Source organism: Nematostella vectensis, chromosome 5, assembly GCF_932526225.1.
Source record: "Nematostella vectensis chromosome 5, jaNemVect1.1, whole genome shotgun sequence".
Taxonomy (NCBI): Eukaryota; Metazoa; Cnidaria; class Anthozoa; order Actiniaria; family Edwardsiidae; genus Nematostella; species Nematostella vectensis.
This window is the reverse complement of record NC_064038.1, coordinates 5,389,959-5,417,856: the sequence shown is the minus strand read 5'-3', so window position 1 is coordinate 5,417,856 and position 27,898 is coordinate 5,389,959. Positions and strand designations below refer to the sequence as shown.

General features: G+C 44.9%; 3 protein-coding genes across 6 annotated transcripts; 2 read left to right on the top strand and 1 right to left on the bottom strand.

The window, feature by feature from the left end:
- On the bottom strand, positions 1 to 27,898 carry LOC116616004. Of its 2 annotated transcripts, none has more exons than XM_048727638.1 (2): positions 26,112 to 27,898; positions 1 to 380 (listed from the first exon to the last, which is right to left on the bottom strand). In XM_048727638.1, exon 1 carries the CDS (start codon positions 27,411 to 27,413, stop codon positions 26,598 to 26,600), a length of 816 nt encoding a protein of 271 aa, XP_048583595.1. In that variant the 5' UTR covers positions 27,414 to 27,898; the 3' UTR covers positions 1 to 380; positions 26,112 to 26,597. The 2 variants fall into 2 exon arrangements, with proteins under 2 accessions (XP_048583595.1, XP_048583596.1); XM_048727639.1 differs by lacking the exon at positions 1 to 380 and adding an exon at positions 25,886 to 26,033.
- LOC5508950 (mucosa-associated lymphoid tissue lymphoma translocation protein 1) lies at positions 4,241 to 23,004 on the top strand. Of its 3 annotated transcripts, none has more exons than XM_048727636.1 (15): positions 4,241 to 4,375; positions 4,680 to 4,939; positions 6,024 to 6,155; positions 6,853 to 7,002; positions 8,712 to 8,999; positions 15,577 to 15,704; positions 16,675 to 16,835; positions 17,158 to 17,259; positions 17,898 to 17,990; positions 18,861 to 18,982; positions 19,378 to 19,539; positions 19,911 to 20,053; positions 21,013 to 21,123; positions 21,186 to 21,309; positions 21,737 to 23,004. In XM_048727636.1, exons 2-14 carry the CDS (start codon positions 4,699 to 4,701, stop codon positions 21,294 to 21,296), a joined length of 1,944 nt encoding a protein of 647 aa, XP_048583593.1. In that variant the 5' UTR covers positions 4,241 to 4,375; positions 4,680 to 4,698; the 3' UTR covers positions 21,297 to 21,309; positions 21,737 to 23,004. The 3 variants fall into 3 exon arrangements, with proteins under 3 accessions (XP_048583593.1, XP_048583592.1, XP_048583594.1); XM_048727635.1 differs by having other exon boundaries at positions 4,680 to 4,999; XM_048727637.1 differs by lacking the exon at positions 17,898 to 17,990 and having other exon boundaries at positions 4,680 to 4,999.
- LOC125563112 (transmembrane protein 163-like) lies at positions 23,153 to 24,152 on the top strand. The gene has a single exon (XM_048727936.1). It carries the CDS (start codon positions 23,153 to 23,155, stop codon positions 23,996 to 23,998), a length of 846 nt encoding a protein of 281 aa, XP_048583893.1. The 3' UTR covers positions 23,999 to 24,152.

Below are 27,898 nucleotides of genomic sequence, written 5' to 3'. Positions count from 1 at the left end.
GATTTCAAAGTCTCGCTGTTCCAAGTCCAAAGGAACACGGCGCCCTGTAGTGCGTGATCCTCTTAAACAAAGCAGAGCGGCCCTTAATAAAGCGAAGGACACTTTAGAACGTATCCACGAGATTGCTGTGCTGTAGTTCTCTCCTTTCTTGAGTGATACAAGCTCCGCTAGTCTACTATGATACCGTAGACACTCGTCAGCCATGCCGCCAGTGGTGGTAAACACCTTGAGTGATACAAGCTCCGCTAGTCTACTATGATACCGTAGACACTCGTCAGCCATGCCGCCAGTGGTGGTAAACCCTTGAGTGATACAAGCTCCGCTAGTCTACTATGATACCGTAGACACTCGTCAGCCATACCGCCAGTGGTGGTAAACACCTTGAGTGATACAAGCTCCGCTAGTCTACTATGATACCGTAGACACTCGTCAGCCATGCCGCCAGTGGTGGTAAACACCTTGAGTGATACAAGCTCCGCTAGTCTACTATGATACCGTAGACACTCGTCAGCCATGCCGCCAGTGGTGGTAAACACCTTGAGTGATACAAGCTCCGCTAGTCTACTATGATACCGTAGACACTCGTCAGCCATGCCGCCAGTGGTGGTAAACACCTTGAGTGATACAAGCTCCGCTAGTCTACTATGATACCGTAGACACTCGTCGGCCATGCCGCCAGTGGTGGTAAACACCTTGAGTGATACAAGCTCCGCTAGTCTACTATGATACCGTAGACACTCGTCAGCCATGCCGCCAGTGGTGGTAAACACCTTGAGTGATACAAGCTCCGCTAGTATACTATGATACCGTAGACACTCGTCAGCCATGCTGCCAGTGGTGGTAAACACCTTGAGTGATACAAGCTCCGCTAGTCTACTATGATACCGTAGACACTCGTCAGCCATGCCGCCAGTGGTGGTAAACACCTTGAGTGATACAAGCTCCGCTAGTCTACTATGATACCGTAGACACTCGTCGGCCATGCCGCCAGTGGTGGTAAACACCTTGAGTGATACAAGCTCCGCTAGTCTACTATGATACCGTAGACACTCGTCAGCCATGCCGCCAGTGGTGGTAAACACCTTGAGTGATACAAGCTCCGTTAGTCTACTATGATACCGTAGACACTCGTCGGCCATACCGCCAGTGGTGGTAAACACCTTGAGTGATACAAGCTCCGCTAGTCTACTATGATACCGTAGACACTCGTCGGCCATGCCGCCAGTGGTGGTAAACACCTTGCTCTACTTTTAGAACCCTACTGCTGTAGTCTCTTTTTCTCGTTTTCGTGCTGACGGTAGATCTGTTGGATACTGAGATCTTTGTAGGACTCTGCGTTGGGGTGACAAACCCTCACATCAAAAAAGGCAGAGCCCTGCCTATCCCAAAACCCACGCGCATGGACATCCAGTCGGGCATCTGGTGCTCGGTTGGTACCTCTCGTCGATACTTCTCCTGTCAACGCCTGTAGCACGGGTTCCACTTGTACATCATGACAAACCATGTTTAACATGTCCGCCTCAAGGTCACGCAGCTCGTTATGCCTCTGGATGATAAATCCTCCTCGTCTACATACCATGGCGTGATCCACCGTAAAAGTATCTCACACACAAGTAGAGGGCGTGTCAGCTATATGCCAATCATAGCGGAGATGAACTGCATCCCTGAACTCTTGTTCAAAGTAAAGTTCATGTCCTTTAAGGGAATAACAGATAACCAACTAGACGCGCCTTCTTCTGTAGCAAGTTCAGCAGTTCTCTTGGTGTTATCAGGGAGTGCGCTCTTTACTTCCTCTGCTCTTTCACTGAGATGTTTGTCGTTCTCTCTCCGGTTACGCTGCTGCAATGTCCGTATCTCATCGTCATCCGGGAGTTCGTGTGCCTGAGCCTCTATCTGCTTAACAAGAGGCTCGGTTACCCTAACTGACGTCTGGTATTCCTTTGTCGCGTTTTGACATGGGTTTGTGAGACCCATTCCCCCAAGCCTCAGCGGGAGTGCTAGCAAGTTGCGCTCAGCGGGTGTGCAGGTGTGCCCAGTCATGGCGGGTATAAAAGCGTCATCAATTGCGCGCTCTAGTGGCTCTAGCAGCTATCAATATCTGGCAGTGTTCTAAGATAATATGACCAGCGGTGCTTTAATCCGAAAGTGAACGCGGCATATGACGCTTGTGGATTAACTGCAGCAAACTCTGCGAGCTTTACCACTTGCTCGACCCAGTCCTCCACTCTCCCTTTCACGTACTCCTCCAGATGAGGTCAGGACCCCAGTACGGCGCCCATAGATGTTTTTGGCCCTGAGTCGAAATGTTTATTGCCGTGTCACCGAATACTTCCCTTGCCTCGTCCTTTTTTCCCGGCTTGGTGACAAGCCAGCACTTTTTCGCATTAGGGTAGTACCCTAGGCTAGGTCCCATTTCATTTAACCCGTCCCACCACTTCCTTAGCTCCTAGAGCGAACCAGCGCCTGTTGCGTCGTCAGCATGCTTTGCGCTGCTAGATGAATAAGATGAGTGATTAAAGGTTGGAGGCTTATAGCATAGAAGCTCATTGCCAAGGGGTCACCCTGTGTAGTACCCTCTGCAGATTTTAGTTCTTTACCGCCCGTAACAAAAAGGCGCGCAGGGGCCCTCTAGGTGTTGGTGGCCTACGTGGCTTAAATAGGACAAAAAACAGCAATGTTGTGCAGAGCGGAAGCCTTGTTCAGCGAATTAAACGCGTTTGATGCATCAATAAGTAACACAGCGTCTGTATCATCGTCATCAAATATGTCGCGCATGGCATGAATGGCTGCCTTAGCTCCACTCTTCAGACCTGCGCACACTTGTAGTGCGCCGCTGGCCTCGATGATATCCCGTTTAGTCACCCTTGTTACACACTTATAGATTATTCTCCTGATGATCTCTCCGACTCCGATTGGTCGCACCTCACCATTGCCCTTGTCTAGTGGAATAAATCAATTTGCCAAAATAGGTTCGATTGTAGCAGGGTCGACGAGCTCTGTACAAAGCTTCTTAGCAAGCGTGGCTGTGGCATCGCACAGACTTGTACTACACGGATCTGTTGACAATTTGGGCACGGATTTCGGATTTTGACTGATTTGATTTTAAATGAATTTCAATTGATGCTATTGTTTATCTGTCAAACCATGCGGATCTAAAAAATATCTGCGGATCTACGGATTTGCCCCGAAAATGTAGCGGATCGGCGGATTTACATACCGCTATTCACCCCCCCCCCCCCTCACACCTACACCTGCCCCTCTACCCCCTCCCCCCATCCCCTGCTTGACCCTTGGCCGCATTTGCTGTGTGTATTACCTGCAATTGAGAGTAGGAACCCTCTGGCATAACACTTATCAGTCCTTGCCAGTTCAAGGTCTTATTGTATGGATCATCCAGCATGGCCGACAGCTTGTGTATTATACTGTAAGGAAGCTCACGTATTTGAGCATTATAATACTTCTGTTTATCACATTTGGGCGCCATGACAGGGACTGCAAGAAAACATAAACAATCATCGGTATAAATTGACCCCATTTTATTGCCATCAATAGGTTTGGCTTGAAGAGGAATATTCAATTTAGAGTTTCTAATGACTTCCTGCTTTTAAAAGTAAGTAATTCAAAAATACTATTTATTCTCTACGTTTGCAAATGATCGACATTGTTATAGAATTAAAGAGTGCAAATTAAAAAAGCTCAAACACGATATTCAACATGAATCAAATAAGTATGAGGAAGTTTTACCTTTTTTGTGTTTTGGTTGTTTGGTTGTCTGCAGGACTCAAGAAATATCCCGAAGGATTTGTCTTCGCTTCAGCAAAAATTCACTCCACTATCCGGATTTACGTAAGTAACTTTCCCCAGGTTAAAAAGGTTCAGTGTTATAACAACTCAGCTTATTCCCTGGTTACGCTAAAAAGACAACTTTAGGAACAACGTAATCGTTGACAAAAGAGAACATTTCGGGGAAAACTACAGCTTACAACTTCCTTGAACCAGACACCGGAAGTGTTAATGCACTCACGGGGGGAGGGATAAATTGGCTTAAATTAACGATACGTTTCACAAAGCAAAATCAAAACTAAATGTAAAATGTGCAAAAATAGAATTCTAAATAAATATTATTTCCAGGTAAATACTAGATTTTGACTGTCGTAAGACGTTTATGTTTTTTGGAGCTGTAAGGAAAGTACTGATCTCCCCTCTCCCCACAGTAATTTTGTATACAAGAACGCATACCTACGATGGATGCCCGCTGACCTTCCAAAATAAACCAAATGGGGTTTCGATATATTCAAGCACAAATAATAAGTTGGTCATGAATTTGGAATCGTGTTCCCTTTGATGCCATGAACGTATATTTTGCGTGAGCGTGGTAAGTTCTGGATATTATTGGAAATCTTTTACTTGAAGTGTTGTATAGCAGACCTAGAACATTTCTCTAGTTTTCCGCTATGTTTTTAAAGGGTTTTTGTTTTATTTCACTACTATTCTGGTCAAATTTAGCCCATTTGTGTAAGCATCAACAAGTATTTTGGCATTTTTTCCACTGTAAAGTGGTATAAATTTAATAAGTTTATACTGACCACCTCCATCTATTTTTATCAAACTTCACTCCACACTCCACCGATCCACTTTATTAATAGAGTAAAAAGCACTTATTATTATTTTTTTTTCAGAGCCAGGTCCATTAGGAGTATGGCCGCATGCTGTCCAACAATCTCTGATCTTCCAAACGTTCTAAGAGAGAAGCTAGCACATATTCTTGATGAGAGCAATACTCCTACCTGGCGGGAACTAATCCATGTCATGCCACCAGATACGTACAGAGCTCACCAAGTCGAGTCATTTGCCATGGCAACCTTGAAGTGCAGGAGTCCTACTCAGGAATTATTTGATGATTTGGCTCGACGCAGTGTCACACTAGATGAGCTATCAGGTTGGGTACAGAAACTGCCACAAAGCAATAAAAAGCAGTCCATGATTCAACTTCTATATGGTTAGTGAAATATATGGTGGGTATGTTGCTAACTCAGGGGCCATGGAGAGGGTGGGGTGACGGAGAGGGAGGGGCTGATGGAGAGGGAGGAGCCATGGAGAGGGAGGGGCTGATGTAGAGGGAGGAGCCATGTAGAGGGAGGAGCCATGGAGAGAGAGGGGCTGATGGAGAGGGAGGGGCTGATAGAGAGGGAGGGGCTGATGGAGAGGGAGGAGCCATGGAGAGGGAGGGGCCGATGGAGAGGGAGGAGCCATGGAGAGGGAGGGGCTGATGGAGAGGGAGGAGCCATGGAGAGGGGCTGATGGAGAGGGAGGAGCCATGGAGAGGGAGGAGCCATGGAGAGGGAGGAGCCATGGAGAGGGAGGAGCCATGGAAAGGGAGGGGCTGATGGAGAGGGAGAAGCCATGGAGAGGGAAGAGCTGATGGAGAGGGAGGGGCTGATGGAGAGGGAGGGGCCATGGAGAGGGAGGGGCTGATGGAGAGGGAGGAGCCATGGAGAGAGAGGGGCTGATGGAGAGGGAGGAGCCATGAAGAGGGAAGGGCTGATGGAGAGGGAGGGGCTGATGGAGAGGGAGGAGCCATGGAGAGGGAAGAGCCATGGAGAGGGAAGAGCCATGGAGAGGGAGGGGCTGATGGAGAGGGAGGGGCTGATAAAGCTTTGCATGAAAGTACCCTATCTTTAGCCACTGACTTGAAAAACAAATCCTCTAGTACTATCATTTGTTTTGCAATTAAAGGATGTGTTTCTCGAATCAGTGGCTACATGAAGGCTTTAAAAAAGAGGAAGAAAACTAGATAAAAATGATATTGATGATAAGGCTTACTAAAACAAACAACTTGGCTGCAAGTAGTCGGTTGAGAGAAAACTCTTGGTTGGTTTTAAAATTTTGGTCATTATCTTCAATTACTCAATAACAAAACAGAGTCTCTCCTGCGGAGTCCTTCCCTGGACAACCCCCTATCCCCAATGAACACTCCCTTTACAAGCCCACTCAAAGCTTGATGCCACTTTTTCTCACCAAAGGACATCCAGTTGTTACCAGGCAACCAGGAAATATAATGGTTGCTGTAGGAGCAAATGCTGTGCTATCGTGTGGTGCAACAGGTCACCAGCCTCTCAACTACCAATGGTTTAAGAGCAAGAAAGCTTTAGAAGGTGTGTAGTTGACATTATTCATGTCATCACTTGTGATATGTATTTATAAGCCAGTTTTTTTTGTGGGGGGAAGGGGGGACTAACTGTTGGCCTATACAGCCCACTTTCAATCTCAGATGGGAGGGTTGACTACCATAAAAACAGATGGAGGTAATCACTGGCAAATCCAATCTTAACACTATGGAATAGCACAGGTGTATCCAAAAGCAACGAATTTACCTGTTGTTACAGTATTTTAATAGACGGCACATTGGGTGTGGTCAACACATTTTGTAACTCTAAGAGTTATCACTAAAATCATAATTAGATTTTTTTTAAATTTTACTGCAGTCCGTAAGCTATCACCATCAAACACAAGTCTGTTGTGTTTTGATCCTGGATAGGATAGAAAGGATGATCATGAGATACCTGTCTTCTTTAATAGAGAGAAGCCTGTAAGCTGTATATTGAGGCTTTTAATTAAAAGTTTAAAATTACTGAACTCAATCGAAGCTTCACTTCCATATTACCCGCAAAGAGATTCTCGAATTGCACTCACCTTTGGTGGAGCCCTAAATAAGGAGAAAAAACTTTTCTAGGCAGCGTGGTGTCATTTGACCCCCAGTACCCCAAGGGGCCTATGGGCGTGAGCCCTGCCCCCCCCCCCCCCCCCCGCCCATTGTATCCATGACTCATCCATACCACGTTGAATTTTCAGGGCAAACTGGTTCCCTCCTTCGTGTTAAGAATGTCTCCAAGCTTGATGAGGGGCATTACATATGTCGTGTTGCAAACTCTAATGGCGACTATGTGTTTACTGAATGGGCAAAGCTATCTCTTCAAAATCCCTCGGAAACACATCAGTTCAGTAAGTATAAAGCTGGCTGCTATTGTAGCTTCAACTCTGTTAGACTTACTAAAGTGGGTCTATAGCATCACATCCTTGATATAAAACTGCTACTATAGGAAGAAATCAATGGTTATATCAAGTTTAGTTAATGTGAGTTTCAGAGTGTCAACGATAATGGCTGTCTCATGAAGCTGGTAATAGGATGCTCCTCCTTAAAGAGAATCAATGGTAAACAAATGACCCAGCCCTCGTTTTTGATATCCTGTCTTTTCCTTGAAACGATTTGCCCCTTTTCAGATGATTGATTATGATCTAATAACTAATAGCTCCAAGGTGGAGTCTAATGTCCTTTTAGGGACTTTGAATTGAAAGAGACAGGTTTTCACATGTTTGACAAAATCCATCGCTGACTTGGCATGGGATTGAATCCCGGTCCACTGGCTTGAGAAGCTCAGCTTATGCCACTAGCTGTCACGGCTCTTCTAGGGGTAGTGATGGGTAAATCCGAAAATTGCCGAGGCGCCAAGACCCGCGTTTCAAAATCCGAGCCTGAGACTTTAGTCAAATTTCGGAATCAGAGCCCGAGCTTTTGTTCGATAATACTGCAAGCGCGAGACTCGATGATGAAATTTTTCTTGTTATGCCTAGTGCACACTAGCAACATAACTACATAACGACATGGGCGCGCTCACTATGTTTAGCCCGACATAACGACATAGACATAACAACATAAAAGAAAAAAACATGTTTTTCTCTTATGTCGTTATGTCCATGTCGTTATGTCGAAGATAAGAGCGCGCGCCCATGAGAATCATGTTTCTGGTAAAATAAATATAAATACCGGCACGGTCACCCAAGAGAACGTCACATGTTTTTTTTCTATGTTGGAGTATGATTGGCTTGGTATATTAGGCTATTCCCGGTCACGTGCAAGTCCAGTACCGAACTGACAACAACAACTATCAACATAAAACAGATCCTGTTAATCAAACTCCGATATTCCGAGATCGCGTCTAAAAATCAGAGACTCCGAGACCGTAGTAGGAAGAAAAGACGAGGCTCCATGACAAATAAAATTTGAAAAATCAAGACTTCGGAACTTTCGTAAACAAAAACTCGAGATTGAGACTTCTCCACTCCCCCTTCTTCTCAGTGCCACATACCGGTCTAGCCCTCTTTTTTGCAAGCTCTCACGCAAGTCGTCGTCATTTACAACTAGACTTCATTGAGTGAGGACCTCTGAAACGGCCAGAAGAAAACACAGCAAAACGTAAAGCCTTAGGACAAACTACGACAACTTCAAAGTACAAGAGAATGTTAAAGAACTTTAAGACATATTCGGAAAAGTGTTTGGAGTCAGTTCTCTACAAAAACAAGAACAAAAATTGTCATTTAGAAGTCAAACACAGCGCGCGCGCTAATTTGAAATGGCGTCATTCAGGTGCTCGCGCACGTAAAACAACGAATTTGAAATATTCATCACATCAAAACCTATCTTATCCTCACTATTTTCCGATCTGTTACAAGAAAAGGTTGTTGTGTAGACTGTGTTAACTTCAATGGTGCGTTTTTGGATAATTTTGGACTCTATAATAGCTTTCTGGCTTTTCTCTACGGAGCTCTGCACCCAGTGATGTCAAATGACGAATGACAGCTGGCCTAAGGCAAGTCCCTTTTATAGTGCGCGTTCGTGTATAATTTTGCAAGTTATCCTTTCTACTTTTCAGGTCGGCCTATCATCACAAGTCAACCCGAATACCCAGAAGTCCACACTGTGTTAGGTGGGACGCTTCGCCTGTACTGCGACGCCCTGGGGGACCCTGCACCAACTTTCCAGTGGTACAAGAATGACCTTCCCCTCCCGGATGGCGACCAAAGGGAGTACTGCAAGCGGGACATTTGCGCGGATGACCAAGGAAGGTACATGTGCGTGGCAAGCAACTCGTCTGGGTCCACTGAATCCATGCCAACTCGAGTGTTTGTCAGACATCAGGTGCCGCGTGGTCAAATGGAAGGTAAGATGTCAAGGAGATTGGGAGGGCAAACATCTCAATATTGCCTTGAAGAACCCTTTTTAAAGGACATGCGCCAACTTACTGGCTCATTTACAGCAATTAGAAATTATTAATTCGGCTTCTGTTGACACCTTGGTTGGTAGAAAAGAGGATAGCTGAGTTTCGGTGTGTAGTTAAAAAGGAGAAGGGCAGGCGTGATGTATAAATCAAGATGGGTCTTTTGACCTATTGACCTGGGCAGGCATGACATATAGATCTAGATGGGTCTAGTGACCTATTGACCTGGGCAAGCATGACGTATAGATCTAGATGAGTCTAGTGACCTATTGACCTGGGCAGGCATGAAGTATAGATGTAGATGGGTCTAGTGACCTATTGACCTGGAGAGGCATGACGTATAGATCTAGATGGGTCTAGTGACCTATTGACCTGGGCAGGCATGACATATAGATCTAGATGGGTCTAGTGACCTATTGACCTGGAGAGGCGTGACGTATAGATCTAGATGGGTCTAGTGACCTATTGACCTGGGCAGGCATGACGTATAGATCTAGATGGATCTAGTGACCTATTGACCTGGGCAGGCATGACATATAGATCTAGATGAGTCTTGTGACCTATTGACCTGGGCAGACATGACAAAGAGATCTAGATGGGTCTAGTGACCTATTGACCTGGGCAAGCATGACATATAGATCTAGATGAGTCTAGTGACCTATTGACCTGGGCAGGCATGAAGTATAGATGTAGATGGGTCTAGTGACCTATTGACCTGGAGAGGCATGACGTATTGATCTAGATGGGTCTAGTAACCTATTGACCTGGGCAGGCATGACATATAGATCTAGATGGGTCTAGTGACCTATTGACCTGGGAGGCATGACGTATTGATCTAGATGGATCTAGTGACCTATTGACCTGGGGAGGCATGACGTATAGATCTAGATGGGTCTAGTGACCTATTGACCTGGGCAGGCATGACGTATAGATCTAGATGGATCTAGTGACCTATTGACCTGGGCAGGCATGACATATAGATCTAGATGGGTCTAGTGACCTATTGACCTGGGCAGGCATGACGTATAGATCTAGATGGATCTAGTGACCTATTGACCTGGGCAGGCATGACATATAGATCTAGATGGGTCTAGTGACCTATTGACCTGGGGAGGCATGACGTATAGATCTAGATGGGTCTAGTGATCTATTGACCTGGGGAGGCATGACGTATAGATCTAGATGGGTCTTTTGACCTATTGACCTGGGGAGGCATGACGTATAGATCTAGATGGGTCTTTTGACCTACTGACCTAGGCAGGCATGACATATAGATCTAGATGGGTCTAGTGTCCTATTGACCTGGGCAGGCATGACATATAGATCTAGATGGGTCTTTTGACCTATTGACCTAGGCAGGCATGACATATATATCCAGATGGGTCTAGCGGCCTATTGACCTGGGGAGGCAGGACGTATAGATCTAGATGGGTCTAGTGACCTATTGACCTGGGCAGGCATGACATATAGATCTAGATGGGTCTAGTAACTTATTGACCTGGGCAGGCATGACGTATAGATCTAGATGGGTCTAGTGACCTATTGACCTGGGCAGGCATGACATATAGATCTAGATGAGTCTAGTGACTCATTGACCTGGGGAGGCATGACATATAGATCTAGATGGGTCTAGTGACCTATTGACCTGGGCAGGCATGACGTATAGATCTAGATGAGTCTAGTGACCTATTGACCTGGGGAGGCATGACGTATAGATCTAGATGAGTCTAGTGACCTATTGACCTGGGCAGGCATGACGTATAGATCTAGATGGGTCTAGTGACCTATTGACCTGGGCAGGCATGACGTAGAGATCTAGATGGGTCTAGTGACCTATTGACCTGGGCAGGCATGACATATAGATCTAGATGAGTCTAGTGACTCATTGACCTGGGCAGACATGACATATAGCTCTAGATGGGTCTAGTGACCTATTGACCTGGGCAGGCATGACGTATAGATCTAGATGGGTCTAGTGACCTATTGACCTGGGAGGCATGACGTATTGATCTAGATGGATTTATTAACCTATTGACCTGGGCTGGCATGACATATAGATCTAGATGGGTCTAGTGACCTATTGACCTGGGCAGGCATGACATATAGATCTAGATGGGTCTAGTGACCTATTGACCTGGGAGGCATGACGTATTGATCTAGATGGATCTATTGACCTATTGACCTGGGCTGGCATGACATATAGATCTAGATGGGTCTAGTGTCCTATTGACCTGGGCAGGCATGACGTATAGATCTAGATGGGTCTAGTGTCCTATTGACCTGGGCAGGCATGACATATAGATCTAGATGGATCTAGTGACCTATTGACCTGGGCAGGCATGACGTATACATCTAGATGGGTCTAGTGACCTATTGACCTGGGCAGGCATGACATATAGATCTAGATGGATCTAGTGACCTATTGACCTGAGAGGCATGACGTATAGGTCTAGATGGGTCTAGTGTCCTATTGACCTGGGCTGGTATGACACAAAGATCTAGATGGGTCCAGTGACCTATCGACCTGGGAGGCATGACGTATAGATCTAGATGAGTATAGTGACCTATTGACCTGGGGAGGCATGACGTATAGATCTAGATGGCTCCAGTGACCTATTGACCTGGGCAGGCATGACATATAGATCTAGATGGGTCTAGTGACCTATTTACCTGGGCAGGCATGACATATAGATCTAGATGGGTCTAGTGACCTATTGACCTGGGGAGGCATGACATATAGATCTAGATGGATCTAGTGACCTATTGACCTGGGCAGGCATGACGTATAGATCTAGATGGGTCTAGTGACCTATTGACCTGGGCAGGCATGACATAGATCTAGATGGATCTAGTGACCTATTGACCTGAGAGGCATGACGTATAGGTCTAGATGGGTCTAGTGTCCTATTGACCTGGGCTGGTATGACACAAAGATCTAGATGGGTCCAGTGACCTATCGACCTGGGAGGCATGACGTATAGATCTAGATGAGTATAGTGACCTATTGACCTGGGGAGACATGACGTATAGATCTAGATGGCTCCAGTGACCTATTGACCTGGGCAGGCATGACATATAGATCTAGATGGGTCTAGTGACCTATTCACCTGGGCAGGCATGACATATAGATCTAGATGGGTCTAGTGACCTATTGACCTGGGGAGGCATGACATATAGATCTAGATGGATCTAGTGACCTATTGACCTGGGAGGCATGACGTATTGATATAGATAGATCTAGTGACCTATTGACCAGCGGAGGCATGACGTATAGATCTAGATGGGTCCAGTGACCTATTGACCTGGGCAGGCATGACATATAGATCTAGATGGGTCTAGTGACCTATTGACCTGGGCAGGCATGACATATAGATCTAGATAGGTCTAGTGACCTATTGACCTGGGGAGGATTGACGTATAGATCTAGATGGGTCTAGTGACCTATTGACCTGGGCAGGCATGGCGTATAAATCTAGATGGGTCTAGTGACCTATTGACCTGGGCAGGCATGACGTATAGATCTAGATGGGTCTAGTGACCTATTGACCTGGGCAGGCATGACATATAGATCTAGATGGGTCTTGTGACCTATTGACCTGGGCAGGCATGACGTATAGATCTAGATGGATCTAGTGACCTATTGACCTGGGCAGGCATGACATATAGATCTAGATGGATCTAGTGACCTATTGACCTGAGAGGCATGACGTATAGGTCTAGATGGGTCTAGTGTCCTATTGACCTGGGCTGGTATGACACAAAGATCTAGATGAGTCTAGTGACCTATTGACCTGGGCAGGCATGAAGTATAGATGTAGATGGGTCTAGTGACCTATTGACCTGGAGCGGCATGACGTATTGATCTAGATGGGTCTAGTAACCTATTGACCTGGGCAGGCATGACATATAGATCTAGATGGGTCTAGTGACCTATTGACCTGGGAGGCATGACGTATTGATCTAGATGGATCTAGTGACCTATTGACCTGGGGAGGCATGACGTATAGATCTAGATGGGTCTAGTGACCTATTGACCTGGGCAGGCATGACGTATAGATCTAGATGGATCTAGTGACCTATTGACCTGGGCAGGCATGACATATAGATCTAGATGGGTCTAGTGACCTATTGACCTGGGCAGGCATGACGTATAGATCTAGATGGATCTAGTGACCTATTGACCTGGGCAGGCATGACATATAGATCTAGATGGGTCTAGTGACCTATTGACCTGGGGAGGCATGACGTATAGATCTAGATGTGTCTAGTGATCTATTGACCTGGGGAGGCATGACGTATAGATCTAGATGGGTCTTTTGACCTATTGACCTGGGGAGGCATGACGTATAGATCTAGATGGGTCTTTTGACCTATTGACCTAGGCAGGCATGACATATAGATCTAGATGGGTCTAGTGTCCTATTGACCTGGGCAGGCATGACATATAGATCTAGATGGGTCTTTTGACCTATTGACCTAGGCAGGCATGACATATATATCCAGATGGGTCTAGCGGCCTATTGACCTGGGGAGGCAGGACGTATAGATCTAGATGGGTCTAGTGACCTATTGACCTGGGCAGGCATGACATATAGATCTAGATGGGTCTAGTAACTTATTGACCTGGGCAGGCATGACGTATAGATCTAGATGGGTCTAGTGACCTATTGACCTGGGCAGGCATGACATATAGATCTAGATGAGTCTAGTGACTCATTGACCTGGGGAGGCATGACATATAGATCTAGATGGGTCTAGTGACCTATTGACCTGGGCAGGCATGACGTATAGATCTAGATGAGTCTAGTGACCTATTGACCTGGGGAGGCATGACGTATAGATCTAGATGAGTCTAGTGACCTATTGACCTGGGCAGGCATGACGTATAGATCTAGATGGGTCTAGTGACCTATTGACCTGGGCAGGCATGACGTAGATATCTAGATGGGTCTAGTGACCTATTGACCTGGGCAGGCATGACATATAGATCTAGATGAGTCTAGTGACTCATTGACCTGGGCAGACATGACATATAGCTCTAGATGGGTCTAGTGACCTATTGACCTGGGCAGGCATGACATATAGATCTAGATGGGTCTTGTGACCTATTGACCTGGGCAGGCATGACGTATAGATCTAGATGGGTCTAGTGACCTATTGACCTGGGCAGGCATGACATATAGATCTAGATGGGTCTAGTGTCCTATTGACCTGGGCAGGCATGACATATAGATCTAGATGGGTCTAGTGACCTATTGACCTGGGCAGGCATGACGTAGAGATCTAGATGGGTCTTGTGACCTATTGACCTGGGAGGCATGACGTATAGATCTAGATGGATCTAGTGACCTATTGACCTGGGCAGGCATGACATATAGATCTAGATGAGTCTTGTGACCTATTGACCTGGGAGGCATGACGTATTGATCTAGATGGATCTAGTGACCTATTGACCTGGGCTGGCATGACACAAAGATCTAGATGGGTCCAGTGACCTATTGACCTGGGCAGGCATGACATATAGATCTAGATGGGTCTAGTGACCTATTGACCTGGGCAGGCATGACATATAGATCTAGATGGGTCTAGTGACCTATTGACCTGGGCAGGCATGACGTATAGATCTAGATGGGTCTAGTGACCTATTGACCTGGGCAGGCATGACGTATAGATCTAGATGGGTCTAGTGACCTATTGACCTGGGCAGGCATGACGTATAGATCTAGATGGGTCTAGTGACCTATTGACCTGGGCAGGCATGACATATAGATCTAGATGGGTCTTGTGACCTATTGACCTGGGCAGGCATTAGGTATAGATCTAGATGGGTCTAGTGACCTATTGACCTGGGGAGGCATGACGTATAGGTCTTGATGAGTCTAGTGACCTATTGACCTGGGCAGGCATGACGTTTAGATCCAGATTGGTCTTGTGACCTATTGACCTGGGCAGGCATGACGTAGAGATCTAGATGGGTCTAGTGTCCTATTGACCTGGGCAGGCATGACGTATAGATCTAGATGGGTCTAGTGACCTATTGACCTGGGCAGGTATGACGTATAGATCCAGATTGGTCTTGTGACCTATTGACCTGGGCAGGCATGACGTATAGATCTAGATGGGTCTTGTGACCTATTGACCTGGGCAGGCATGACATATAGATCTAGATGGGTCTAGTGACCTATTGGCCTGGGAGGCATGACGTATAGATCTAGATGGGTCCAGTTACCTATTGACCTGGGCAGGCATGACGTATAGATCTAGATGAGTCTAGTGACCTATTGACCTGGGCAGGCATGACATAAAGATCTAGATGGGTCTTGTGACCTATTGACCTGGGCAGGCATTAGGTATAGATCTAGATGGGTCTAGTGAACGATTGGCCTGGGCAATCGTTGAGCTGCTTTTGGACCCAATCTTGCATTTTTCTCTGGACACGCCACAGTCTAACGTCAGAGTAGCTCTGGCTGTGGGCTTGAGACAGGTTCTTTAATTATCAAGGCCTTGTGCTATGTTGCAGCAAATGACAAGGTGGCGTTACTAATCGGCAACAAAGATTACAAAATGGCGCAGCACCTCAACACTCTCTTCCACCCTCTGAATGATGTGTGCGACTTGGCAGGCGTATTAAGAAGCATAGGCTTTAAGGTGAATAGGTCTTAATGTCCTCACTAACCAGTTAAAACACTATCCCCCTCCCTTCCCAAGCACTCTTGGAATGATGTATCAGACTAGGTAGTTTCTTGATGGATCCAGTGACCTATCACCAGATTTAAGGATCCCGATTTGAACTCAATTGATCAGTGGCCAGAATTACTACTCTGAACCCCACCCTGCGTTTTTCTCTAGCAGGGCCGTAGCTGGGGGTGGGGCACTGGGGGCACGGGGGGCAATATTTTCAAAAATTTTAAGAAAATGACCTGCAGGGCCGTAGCTGGGGGTTGGGCACTGGGGGCACGGGGGGCAATATTTTCAAAAATTTTAAGAAAATGACCTGCAGGGCCGTAGCTGGGGGTTGGGCACTGGGGGCACGGGGGGCAATATTTTCAAAAATTTTAAGAAAATGACCTGCAGGGCCGTAGCTGGGGGTTGGGCACTGGGGGCACGGGGGGCAATATTTTCAAATATTTTAAGAAAATGACCTGCAGGGCCGTAGCTGGGGGTTGGGCACTGGGGGCACGGGGGGCAATATTTTCAAAAATTTTAAGAAAATGACCTGCAGGGCCGTAGCTGGGGGTGGGGCACTGGGGGCACGGGGGGGGGGGGCGATATTTTTTAAAATTATAATGAAATGACCTGCAGGGCCGTAGCTGGGGGTGGGGCACTGGGGGCACGGGGGGGGGGGGGCGATATTTTTTAAAATTATAATGAAATGACCAGCAGGGGCGTGGCTGTGCCCCCCAATATTTTCTTAATGCTTCTGTATTGTGTCCCCCGCAATCTTACGTGTGCCTGCTACGGCTCTGTCTAGACACCCCTGAACATCTATTGAAGTAGATAAAGCCTATTTTTACAACCTATTAAACGTTTTACGAGTCTATAGTAGTAGCTGCGAACTAGTCGCGTGAAATCTAAAAGGGACTGCGTGTACACGCGCGTCTCCTTCGTTTGTCTCCAGGTTGTTTCGCTTGTGAATCTCACTCTGAAGGAGATGGAGTTCGCCCTGGATGAGTTCTACAAACTGCTGGTCAAAGACACCTATGCGCTCTTCTACTTTGCGGGTCATGGCTTTGAGATAAATGGACAGGGCTATCTTATGCCTATAGACGCCACAGAAAGGTTAGTCTAAAGCCCTTCCCTGGCCAAACAAAGGTACGGGACACCGCGAGATTATTACGGGATCACCACGGGATAATTACCTCATTACCACGGGTTTGATTTTCATATGGTTAGGGTTATCTCTTGACCCATTGGAAAGTTTATCTAAGTACGGGACACCGCGGGATTATTACGGGTTTGATATAAATGGTTAAAATTATAAGCCGGTCGACACAACGGAAAAGGTTATCTAAGTTTGGGACACCGCGGGACTATTGCGGGACTACCACGGGTCTGAGATTATAACGAGTATCAATAATAATTGTCTGTTGTTCTCTGTCAGGTATCATCCGCAGGAAAACCTGCCCGCTTCGAAAGTGTTGGAGACCATGCAGAATAGCGAAGCAAAACTAAATATTATCGTCCTCGATTGCTGTCGAACAACGTGAGTAGGAGATTATTTCCTGTCGATATTAGTATAATACTGTTGTTTGGATTTTTTGTGTTGCCGTACACCGTATAAAATCAAATGTTGACATACATCTTCTGTGATCGAGTGTTGTCGTACAACGTACGTGATCGAGTGTTGTCGTACATCGTATGTAATCGAGTGTTGTTGTACATCGTACGTGATCGAGTGTTGCCGTACATCGTACGTGATACGTTATCGATTGTTGCCGTACATCGTACGTGATACGTTATCGATTGTTGCCGTACATTGTACGTGATACGTTATCGATTGTTGCCGTGCATCGTACGTGATACGTTATCGATTGTTGCCGTACATTGTACGTGATACGTTATCGATTGTTGCCGTACATTGTACGTGATACGTTATCGATTGTTGCCGTACCATGTACGTGATCGAGTGTTGCCATACATCATACGTGATTGAGTGTTGTCGTATGTGACCAAGTGCTATCGTAGAGTCGCATGTTATCGACTATTGTAGCTCATTTTTGTTTCAATTAAATCCTTTTGTTTCAATTAAATATTATATCCTATGGTTCATCACTTCAAATGTCTTGTTATTGATTATTGTATAAATACCTCTTATTTACTTCAATATAACCTACGTTCAAGGCCAAACGATAAGCCAATCGAGACGATACCAGTCGACAACGGCTGTTACCAACCGATTGTAACCAAGGCGAATGTGTTGGTCATCCATGGATGGTGAGGCATGTTGTGCGTCTGGGGGGGACGGGTGGGTAGGAAACCAATTGTAACCAAGAAGAATGTGTTGGTGATCCATGGATGGTGAGTCATGTTGTGTATCTGGAAGGGGGGGGGGGGGGGGTGGTGGTTAGGATTGATGATTTTTCGAAGTACGTCATTGCGGAAAAAGAATTGCAGTGAATAATAGGCTTTTAGGGCAGTTTTCTCTTTTTCCATTTTCGCAATCTAAAAGTAACCAGACCCCAGACTGTCTACCTAGTCGAATAGAGAGACGCTCGCGGCTCTGGAACCAGGGCACAGACTGTCATGTTTTTTAAAAGGACCATCTGGGTTGAATATTTCGTTTTGGATTCATTTATCTGAATGCTCGTTTCCAATTTTGTTTTATCTGTATATTGTTTATTCTTCCATAATTCATCAAATATCATAGTTGTCCTGCAGACCTTACAAGGTATTCCTTCCCTGAGGCACTCCTACCCCACCCCTCCCCCATTGAGGCTGTCTCTGCCCTACTAGAGGCACTTTTACCCCACCCCTCCCCCATTGAGGCTCTCTCGCCTCCTATAGGTACTTCTCCCCCCATCCCTCCCTCATTGAGGCTCTTTTCCCTCCTAGAGGTATCCCTACCCCACCCTCCCCCATTGAGGCTGTCTCTCTCCTCCTAGATGTATTCCTACCCCACCCCTCCCCCATTGAGGCTGTCTCTCCCCTCCTAGAGGTATTCCTACCCCACCCCTCCCCTACTGAGGCTCTCTCGCCTCCTATAGATACTTTACTCTACTTTAAATTTAGTTAGACCATTTGTCCCCGGAACATTTCAAGTTAGTCATCATCGTTATTTTTATTTCCACGTATTTTGTCTTGCAGTTTACCGCAGAATTCAGTATTCGAGTCTGAGGATGAGAGAAATGGTTTCATTGCCAAGCACCTCATCAAGCTCATCGGCCAAACTAAGCCGCTTTCCAAGATTAAACTTGAGTTCTCAAAAGGTAAGTAAAACTTACCGTGCTCTCCCTAGGATTTCTAACCAGAATGGAGGACATATTCAAGACATGTCTTCACACTGCTTACTGTAAATCATCACTTTGACGCCCGTCTTCGAAAAAAAAGGTCTGTCGTGCCGTGTTTTTTTAATTTTCTTTAAGTCTACCTTTATTTTGGACTACGTGTATTCCTGTTTTAAATAAGGTTTTTATTCACTGTTATGGATCTAACTGGAGACTTGACGGCTGCATAGAGTGTTATAAACAAACAAAATAGTAATTGTTTTTTTTTCCTTTACAACTGGTATCAGGCATTTGCAATGCCTTATTTTCCTATTGTCGAACATAATTGTAAAAGGTGTATACAAAAGGCGTAATTTTGTATTTGTGCGTTTTCCCAGCCATTCATGATGAGAATATTTATGACCCCGAAGATAGAAAACAACAAGTCGTGCACATTCATACCACTGAGATCGACGACATGTGCCTAGCTGACAATACAGCGGTACACATGCAAGGAGCATGCGCCGTGTCTGGGGCCGAGGGCTGGAAAGCAGCGCATGGTCGGTACACACAGGGCTTCCGTTATCTTTGTTCCAGCGGGGGAGGGGGGGGGGGGGACCAGGTCAGAGTAACGAGGCACGGGAACGAGGCGGAACAAAGCCGGCGGAGGGGGAGGGGTCGGGAGAAACGAGAAATGAGCGAGATGACTCCTTGTATTTATGGTCTTTACGCATTAATTGCGTGACAAAGATCCTGGTTGCTCCCGTAACCATACATGAGCGCTGACCGGGTGGTGGTAGATGACACGCATGTCACGCCAAGGTGTCACACGCTAGCATATTCATATCCCTTACGTATTCCGTCACGAATGTCAATGTAAAGTGTCACACACTATTTTTTTTCATAACCTTATTTATTTATTGCGTGACAGAGATCCCGGAAGACCCCGTGACCGTACATGAGCGTGACGGGGTCGTGGTCGAACTCGTCTTCATGGCGGAATTCTCCAACGCGTTGCTCGTCACCGCGCGCTGTCGCCCCGACAACTACCACGTGACATTCGACATGCCTGAGGTAAAAGACGTGATTTGATTCGTCATTTGTAGATTGAAGTGCAAGCTTTTCTTAATACAGTTGTGACGTCACAGTTGCTTTGTTTGTTTCTAGTTTACAGACCTTAATCAAAAGTGTCACGAAACCTACCACTTTTTTACGTCACGCAACATGTTCTTTCTACATGTTTCTACTATTCTTTCTACACGTTCCCATTCTAACCAGCTCTACTATCAAGCGGATGTTGTCATCTATGGTTTTATAAACATCACGTACGCATTGAGCATTATTACACTTGGGCGAAGTAATTAGGGATATTTTACGTACAAACTTCCTTTTTCATCAAACTTTCTCAGACGCGCGTGCGAATGCCACTTTAAAGAGCTCTTGTTAGCCATACCTTTATATTTGTTTTCTACCTATAAGAAGAAAAAGAAAAAAAATGGCGGCCGAGAACGGCTCTTTGGCGGTTCTACCGTTGAGTTTTCAAAGCACTCCCTCTTTTCTATTCACCAATCTTACGTTACGCGGGTGATTGGGTCGAGTCGATAATCGAAAAGCATGCTGGGGTGATTTTAGAAGGTGCAATTCAACTCAATTCAATTTTGATGTTGTGAATCTAAACCTGCTCTAGCTTTCAATCATATCAAATGTTTACAACGCCATGTTGAATTTTTAAAATTGTCCCAGCATGCTTTTCGCATATCAACCAATCACTGACGTTTTTCTAAATGGTCTAAAAGAGCCTGGGGCGAGCGCACGGAATGTCTACCCAGTCGTCCGCTTAGAAAGTCTACCCAGTCCTCCGCGCAACTTCAGAATTGCGAATTGCGTTGCACATGTCACAGTTTGCATTGCGTTACGATTTATATGACATGCGAGTGCGTGACAGTGTCACTCAGCCTCTGTTGCGTTACTTGTGTCATGTCATGTAGAAGCGCAAGGTTGATATGCTGATATGTCTTGGCTTCTTCCTGCAGTGTGTCAGCGGTTGTCTCGTTACCAAGGTAACGGGCAAGGAAAGCACTATTCCACAGCGTTTCTCAAGAGCTGAGTCCGCGATACGAATCGCTGACCTTCAAAGGCTGCAGGTAAACTGTCGAGATTTATTATCAGTAATGCGGATGCGTAGAATAATGTTTGTCTCCTTCAGGGCAACCTTGAGATGGTTCTCGTGCTGGAATTAGATAATGAAGAGCCTCGTCGAATATGTTACACGATGCGAGAGAAACCGCTGTTTGCCAAGATTGCTTGCCAGAACTAGACATCGTCGTAAGGTAGATCGCAGATTGGTAGCCTGTGGTTATATGTAAGAGAGAAGTACTGGGTTTAAATAGAAATGGTGCAAGTTATGCAGGGATATGATGATATAAATGTGTATCTATGTAAGAGAGGTTTTGAATTACACACTGATTTCAAATAAGGTTACACTCGAGAATTCGTGTATTTTAGCCTGCATTGGCTACCTGGAAAAAGGTTAAATTGCCAAATCCTGAACTCTAAAAGCCATGTGAATGGTTATAAATTTCCAAACCTGAATTTATGTTTATTTACGGTTATTTATTGTTTTTTTTTTAAACCCATGGACATTGATTTCCTTGTGCAACTTTGTTTGAAATGTGGATGCATTTTGGCTTCCGATAACTGAAACACCCAAAGGAAATCGACATTACTTCGAGCTTCAAAGATGATCTTTTCTTTTAGGTTTTCCTTTGCTTGAATATGGACCGCCAGGAAGCATGGGGTCTGGGACGAGCCCATATAGTGCAGCCCAGTCCCTGACGTTCTTACCGGGTTTCCTGTGCTAGCAGATGAACCGTGAGCAAGCCCGATCAGAAAGCCTGGGACTAGGCTGCATATGAGAAGACATGATTAGGGAACTTGAAGTCAGTTCGACTTAGTAGGGAGTTCGAGTTATTCGAGAAGAAATAGCTGAAAATCAGTCTCTAGGGAAATTAAAGTCAGTTCGAGTTATTGGCGAGTCTTTAGAGTAGAAATGACTAAAATTAGGCATTCCTAATCAGCGGAGAGTTCGAGCTATCGGAGTTTCACTGTAAGACATCACTTTGGTTTAGCAGGAGTTCGAGTTATCAAATATTGAAGTGTGACTGGGGGTAGAATACTGTTTTATGTTGTAAATCAAGGAGGATTTGATCTGATCTGGGTTTGATCCAAGCTCCTGCTGGCCAATGAATCCGCTTCAAGTATTTTGAATGACAGAAGCCGATAAGCTGTTGGGAATTGTACATGCGAGAGTTTGCTTAATTTGCCGAAGAGCATCGACAAAGAGTGTTTCGTCGTTGGTTCGACAGAAACCGATGTGTATATAGCTAGTGTTCTCTTTTTTAAAAAAGTATACATTTTATAACTTTTTTTAAAACGAGTTGGGTCATAGACCCTTTGAATATAGGAGTGTGTCGTAAAACGATTTTAATGGTAACTATGATAAAAACTTATAGAATAAAGAAACAACCATCCTCAAAAAAATATTATAGAAGGTATAAGCCTTCTCAAAATGTCTTACCAAAAGTTCTGTCGAGATGATTGCAGTTGGTATTCACTTGAAAATTCAGTACGTAAATACAATGCGAAAATGCAGTTGTTTTCTTGCTTTATTAATATCTCGCTGTGATGGTTTTTGCTATGGTGTTTCGCCATCATCTCATACCCATCTGCAACACAGCGCATTGCATGTCTTCTAGTTGCATGAATATGTAGCACATCTCCAGCACAATACCAAAACAAACATTCATGCGGTAATTTAAAGGGATACATTCTCATGGTAATTGTCGGAGTTTAAGAAAGGTGTTTTTTAATAGTAGGATATGTACGCTATTACTTTTCTTGCAGAAAGTTCCGTGAGCATTATAAAATTATTAGATTTTAAACATGAATTTAGCCCACCCACATTAAAAATAACAATCGGTTATTAAAAGAGAGGTCTGCGCTCCTTAGCAGCGAAGGATTTTAAAGTGCTTGTTTAAATGATGCAATAGATTAGCATTGTTTGACTGATCTCACCCGGAGGTATTCCATAAATGTTTAGCCCCCGTCACAAGTCGCTTGGAGCAATTTATATTTATCAATTAGCCTTTTGTGTAAGACTTAAAGCGATCATTAATGGCCCACTTTCAGGTATCATTCGCTGTGCCGCCGGGAGATAAAAAGAGCAGTCGTGCATCGTCCACCAGTGAATCATGTGCAAGCTTTGAGTCAAGTTTAATGGACGCGTTTAAGGAGGGAACGCAGAAAGTCAACAACAAGGATGTGGTTTCTTTCTTAGACGAAGACGAAACAGAAAGACCTTTCCTTTCCCAAAAAGCGCGCGAAAAATGGTGCCGCGCCGCGTTCACAATCTCCATCCTAGCAATTGTGATCTCTCTTCTTTTTAGTCTGTCGTCGTTTTTTGTGTCAGGGCAGACAGAAAGTTCGTCCGTCTTTGCAAGTGCATTTGATTCGCTGTTAGGGACGATGAGTTCCGTGGCTGTGGCTTGGCGATTTCGTGACTCAAAAAACGGAGAGATTGGACATAAACGAGAGTCAATTGCAACTCTAGGAATCGCCCTCAGTTTTATCACGACCGGTATTGCTACGGTCGCGACATCAGTGATCCATCTCACCGATAGCATCCATCCGAGAAAACCAGACGAGATGTTGATAGTTCTAACCTGTAGTTTGTTAGTATTCTTCGTACTTGCATGGGTGCAAAACTGCATTGCGAAGAAAGTGAACAGTGACTCACTGCGCGCGGCCGCAGTGGACTATGCCATGGCTTCGGCGATGGCTTTTGGTATCTTAATCTCGACTTACGTGTACCGTGAAAACAAGCCTCGGCTCTGGTGGCTGGACCATTCCGTGGCTCTATCGTTGGGCGCCGTGTCAGCCGCCTATGGTATATATTTGGTTGTGCAAGCAGAATGGTGCAATAGTACGATCCTTGAAGAAAAATCACCGCTCAAACATTAACCATTACAATCTATGATTCGGCGTTTGTAGTTTAAGGTAGTTAGAGTGCTTGTATGATGAAACACCGGTAAGCCGAACTCGGATAACTCTGACTTCTCGTTATTCGAACTGTATTACGTCTCTTATATAAAATACAAGATCAATGCCTCAGAAATATGTCATGGTAGTATTATTTTTTTCCAAAAAATTTAAAACACGAATGAAAACTTTATACAGAAACAAAATATTCCTTGTTCACAAATACTGTAAACAGCCAAATTGCTTAGTGTGATGTAAGAATACCCGTAGCCAACATGACGACACTAAAAGGTTTTTTTTAGATCAGCCGAACCTTTTGTTACTGTTTATATCAGGGCATCAGAATGGTCCCCCGAAAATGCTCGCAGTTTTCGGTTAGTGATCGCATACGCTCGCGCGGGTGCTCGCAAGCTCGCAAATGCTCATTGTTTTTTTTTTGCGTGCGTGATAATTTCCCCACAGTTCTTATATAAGGTGGGACGTCACAAGTCTTCCGTGAACCTTTTTTTAGCGAGGTATCGATCTTGAATCTGTTGATGGTTCTCTTTGTAAATAACCACCCACCATTGTTCCCTTGATCCCCCCCCTCCCCTACACCTCCGATAAAATTTCTATATGCGCATAAAGCGAAATACTTGAGACTCCATGTGCAAACTATATGCGAAAAGTTTTGTAAACAACTTGCTAGAAAACGATTCAATCATGATCTTCGTGCGACGTGCGTTACCCTGGCCGCCAATACCAAGTTTTAAGAAAGTTAGCCAATTAGAATGCGAGATTTTGATTTGATTGATGTGCTCTCAGGCATTTCTTTGCCTCGCTGGCTGGCTAGAAATTCGTGGCATCAGAAAGTTTACGTTTCTATTGGGAAAAAAGAGAGTTATTCTAATAATAATAATAATAATAATAATAATAATAATAATAATAATAATAATAATAATAATAATAATAATAATAATAATAATAATAATAATAATAATAGTAATAGTAATAGTAATAGTAATAGTAATAGTAATAGTAATAGTAATAGTAATAGTAATAGTAATAAAATAAATAATAATAATAATAATAAAACCAATAATCATATTTACAAATTTCAATAGGAATATTTAACATTTCTTAAGGTAATTCCCTTGAATTGCACTGCGCACCCCTTCTGCGCATAGTGGCGCGCGCTGTTTGTCCGAATTTTCCGGTATTAAGTGCGCGCGGCGCGCCACAGTTGTACAAGAAAACACAGCGTTTTTTACTTTAAATCGCTTTGACAGAAAAACGAAGTCGGTTACCCCCATTTTTTATTTGCTCAAATAGTTAAATATACGGAAAATGATTTACTGAAATAAGAAAAAAAGTTGGGTTGTAGAAGTTTTGTTATTTCTCTTAAAAGCCGTAAAAATACTTCAAAATGGCGCTTTTTACCGTATGAATAGTGGCGAAAACAATTTTAGTGTTATCTCTAAAATTGTTTTTTGTTTTAAACATTAGGTACTACGGGTTATTGTTTAGGAGATCGGATTTTGGCAGCTCGACAAACACTACTTAATTTTCTAAAGACTATAGGCTTTCTTTTTGAAAACTAAGAGTTGGGATTTTTCCTTGCGCGATCAACGAAAACGCGTCAACTCTACGCCCCTCTGTTGTGAAAACGAGGTCGGTTAATTTTTTTATTACATTTTTTGAAAACCCTTAACTTCAATATTGTTTATGTCAAGTTTTAAAAAATTCTGGGTTGTAGAACTTTTTCAAGGGAATTACCTTAATATTTACAATTGATCAAACGATTAAAAAAGACTGAAAACTAAGTGGCAATACATCATATTACGAGCAATAAAAATCTAAAGAAGAATTACAAACGAGCTTGTTCTTTTGCGATTTCAAAGTCTCGCTGTTCCAAGTACAAAGGAACACGGCGCCTTGTAGTGCGTGATCCTCTTAAACAAAGCAGAGCGGCCCTTAATAAAGCGAAGGACACTTTAGAACGTATCCACGAGATTGCTGTGCTGTAGTTCTCTCCTTTCTTGAGTGATTCAAGCTCCGCTAGTCTACTATGATACCGTAGACACTCGTCAGCCATGCCGCCAGTGGTGGTAAACACCTTGAGTGATACAAGCTCCGCTAGTCTACTATGATACCGTAGACACTCGTCAGCCATGCCGCCAGTGGTGGTAAACACCTTGAGTGATACAAGCTCCGCTAGTCTACTATGATACCGTAGACACTCGTCAGCCATGCTGCCAGTGGTGGTAAACCCTTGAGTGATACAAGCTCCGCTAGTCTACTATGATACCGTAGACACTCGTCAGCCATGCCGCCAGTGGTGGTAAACACCTTGAGTGATACAAGCTCTGCTAGTCTACTATGATACCGTAGACACTCGTCGGCCATGCCGCCAGTGGTGGTAAACACCTTGAGTGATACAAGCTCCGCTAGTCTACTATGATACCGTAGACACTCGTCAGCCATGCCGCCAGTGGTGGTAAACACCTTGAGTGATACAAGCTCCGCTAGTCTACTATGATACCGTAGACACTCGTTAGCCATGCCGCCAGTGGTGGTAAACCCTTGAGTGATACAAGCTCCGCTAGTCTACTATGATCCCGTAGACACTCGTCAGCCATGCCGCCAGTGGTGGTAAACCCTTGAGTGATACAAGCTCCGCTAGTCTACTATGATCCCGTAGACACTCGTCAGCCATGCCGCCAGTGGTGGTAAACACCTTGAGTGATACAAGCTCCGCTAGTCTACTATGATCCCGTAGACACTCGTCAGCCATGCCGCCAGTGGTGGTAAACACCTTGAGTGATACAAGCTCCGCTAGTCTACTATGATACCGTAGACACTCGTCAGCCATGCCGCCAGTGGTGGTAAACACCTTGAGTGATACAAGCTCCGCTAGTCTACTATGATACCGTAGACACTCGTCAGCCATGCCGCCAGTGGTGGTAAACACCTTGAGTGATACAAGCTCCGCTAGTCTACTATGATACAGTAGACACTCGTCGGCCATGCCGCCAGTGGTGGTAAACACCTTGAGTGATACAAGCTCCGCTAGTCTACTATGATACCGTAGACACTCGTCAGCCATGCCGCCAGTGGTGGTAAACACCTTGAGTGATACAAGATCGGCTAGTCTACTATGATACCGTAGACACTCGTCGGCCATGCCGCCAGTGGTGGTAAACACCTTGAGTGATACAAGCTCCGCTAGTCTACTATGATACCGTAGACACTCGTCAGCCATGCCGCCAGTGGTGGTAAACACCTTGAGTGATACAAGCTCCGCTAGTCTACTATGATACCGTAGACACTCGTCAGCCATGCCGCCAGTGGTGGTAAACACCTTGAGTGATACAAGCTCCGCTAGTCTACTATGATACCGTAGACACTCGTCGGCCATGCCGCCAGTGGTGGTAAACACCCTGCTCTACTTTTAGAACCCTATTGCTGTAGTCTCTTTTTCTCGTTTTCGTGCTGACGGTAGATCTGTTGGATACTGAGATCTTTGTAGGACTCTGCGTTGGGGTGACAAACCCTTACATCAAAAAAGGCAGAGCCCTGCCTATCCCAAAACCCACGCGCATGAACATCCAGTCGGGCATCTGGTGCTCGGTTGGTACCTCTCGTCGATACTTCTCCTGTCAACGCCTGTAGCACGGGTTCCACTTGTACATCATGACAAACCATGTTTAGCATGTCCGCCTCAAGGTCACGCAGCTCGTTATGCCTCTGGATGATAAATCCTCCTCGTCTACATACCATGGCGTGATCCACCGTAAAAGTATCTCACACACAAGTAGAGGGCGTGTCAGCTATATGCCAATCATAGCGGAGATGAACTGCATCCCTGAACTCTTGTTCAAAGTAAAGTTCATGTCCTTTAAG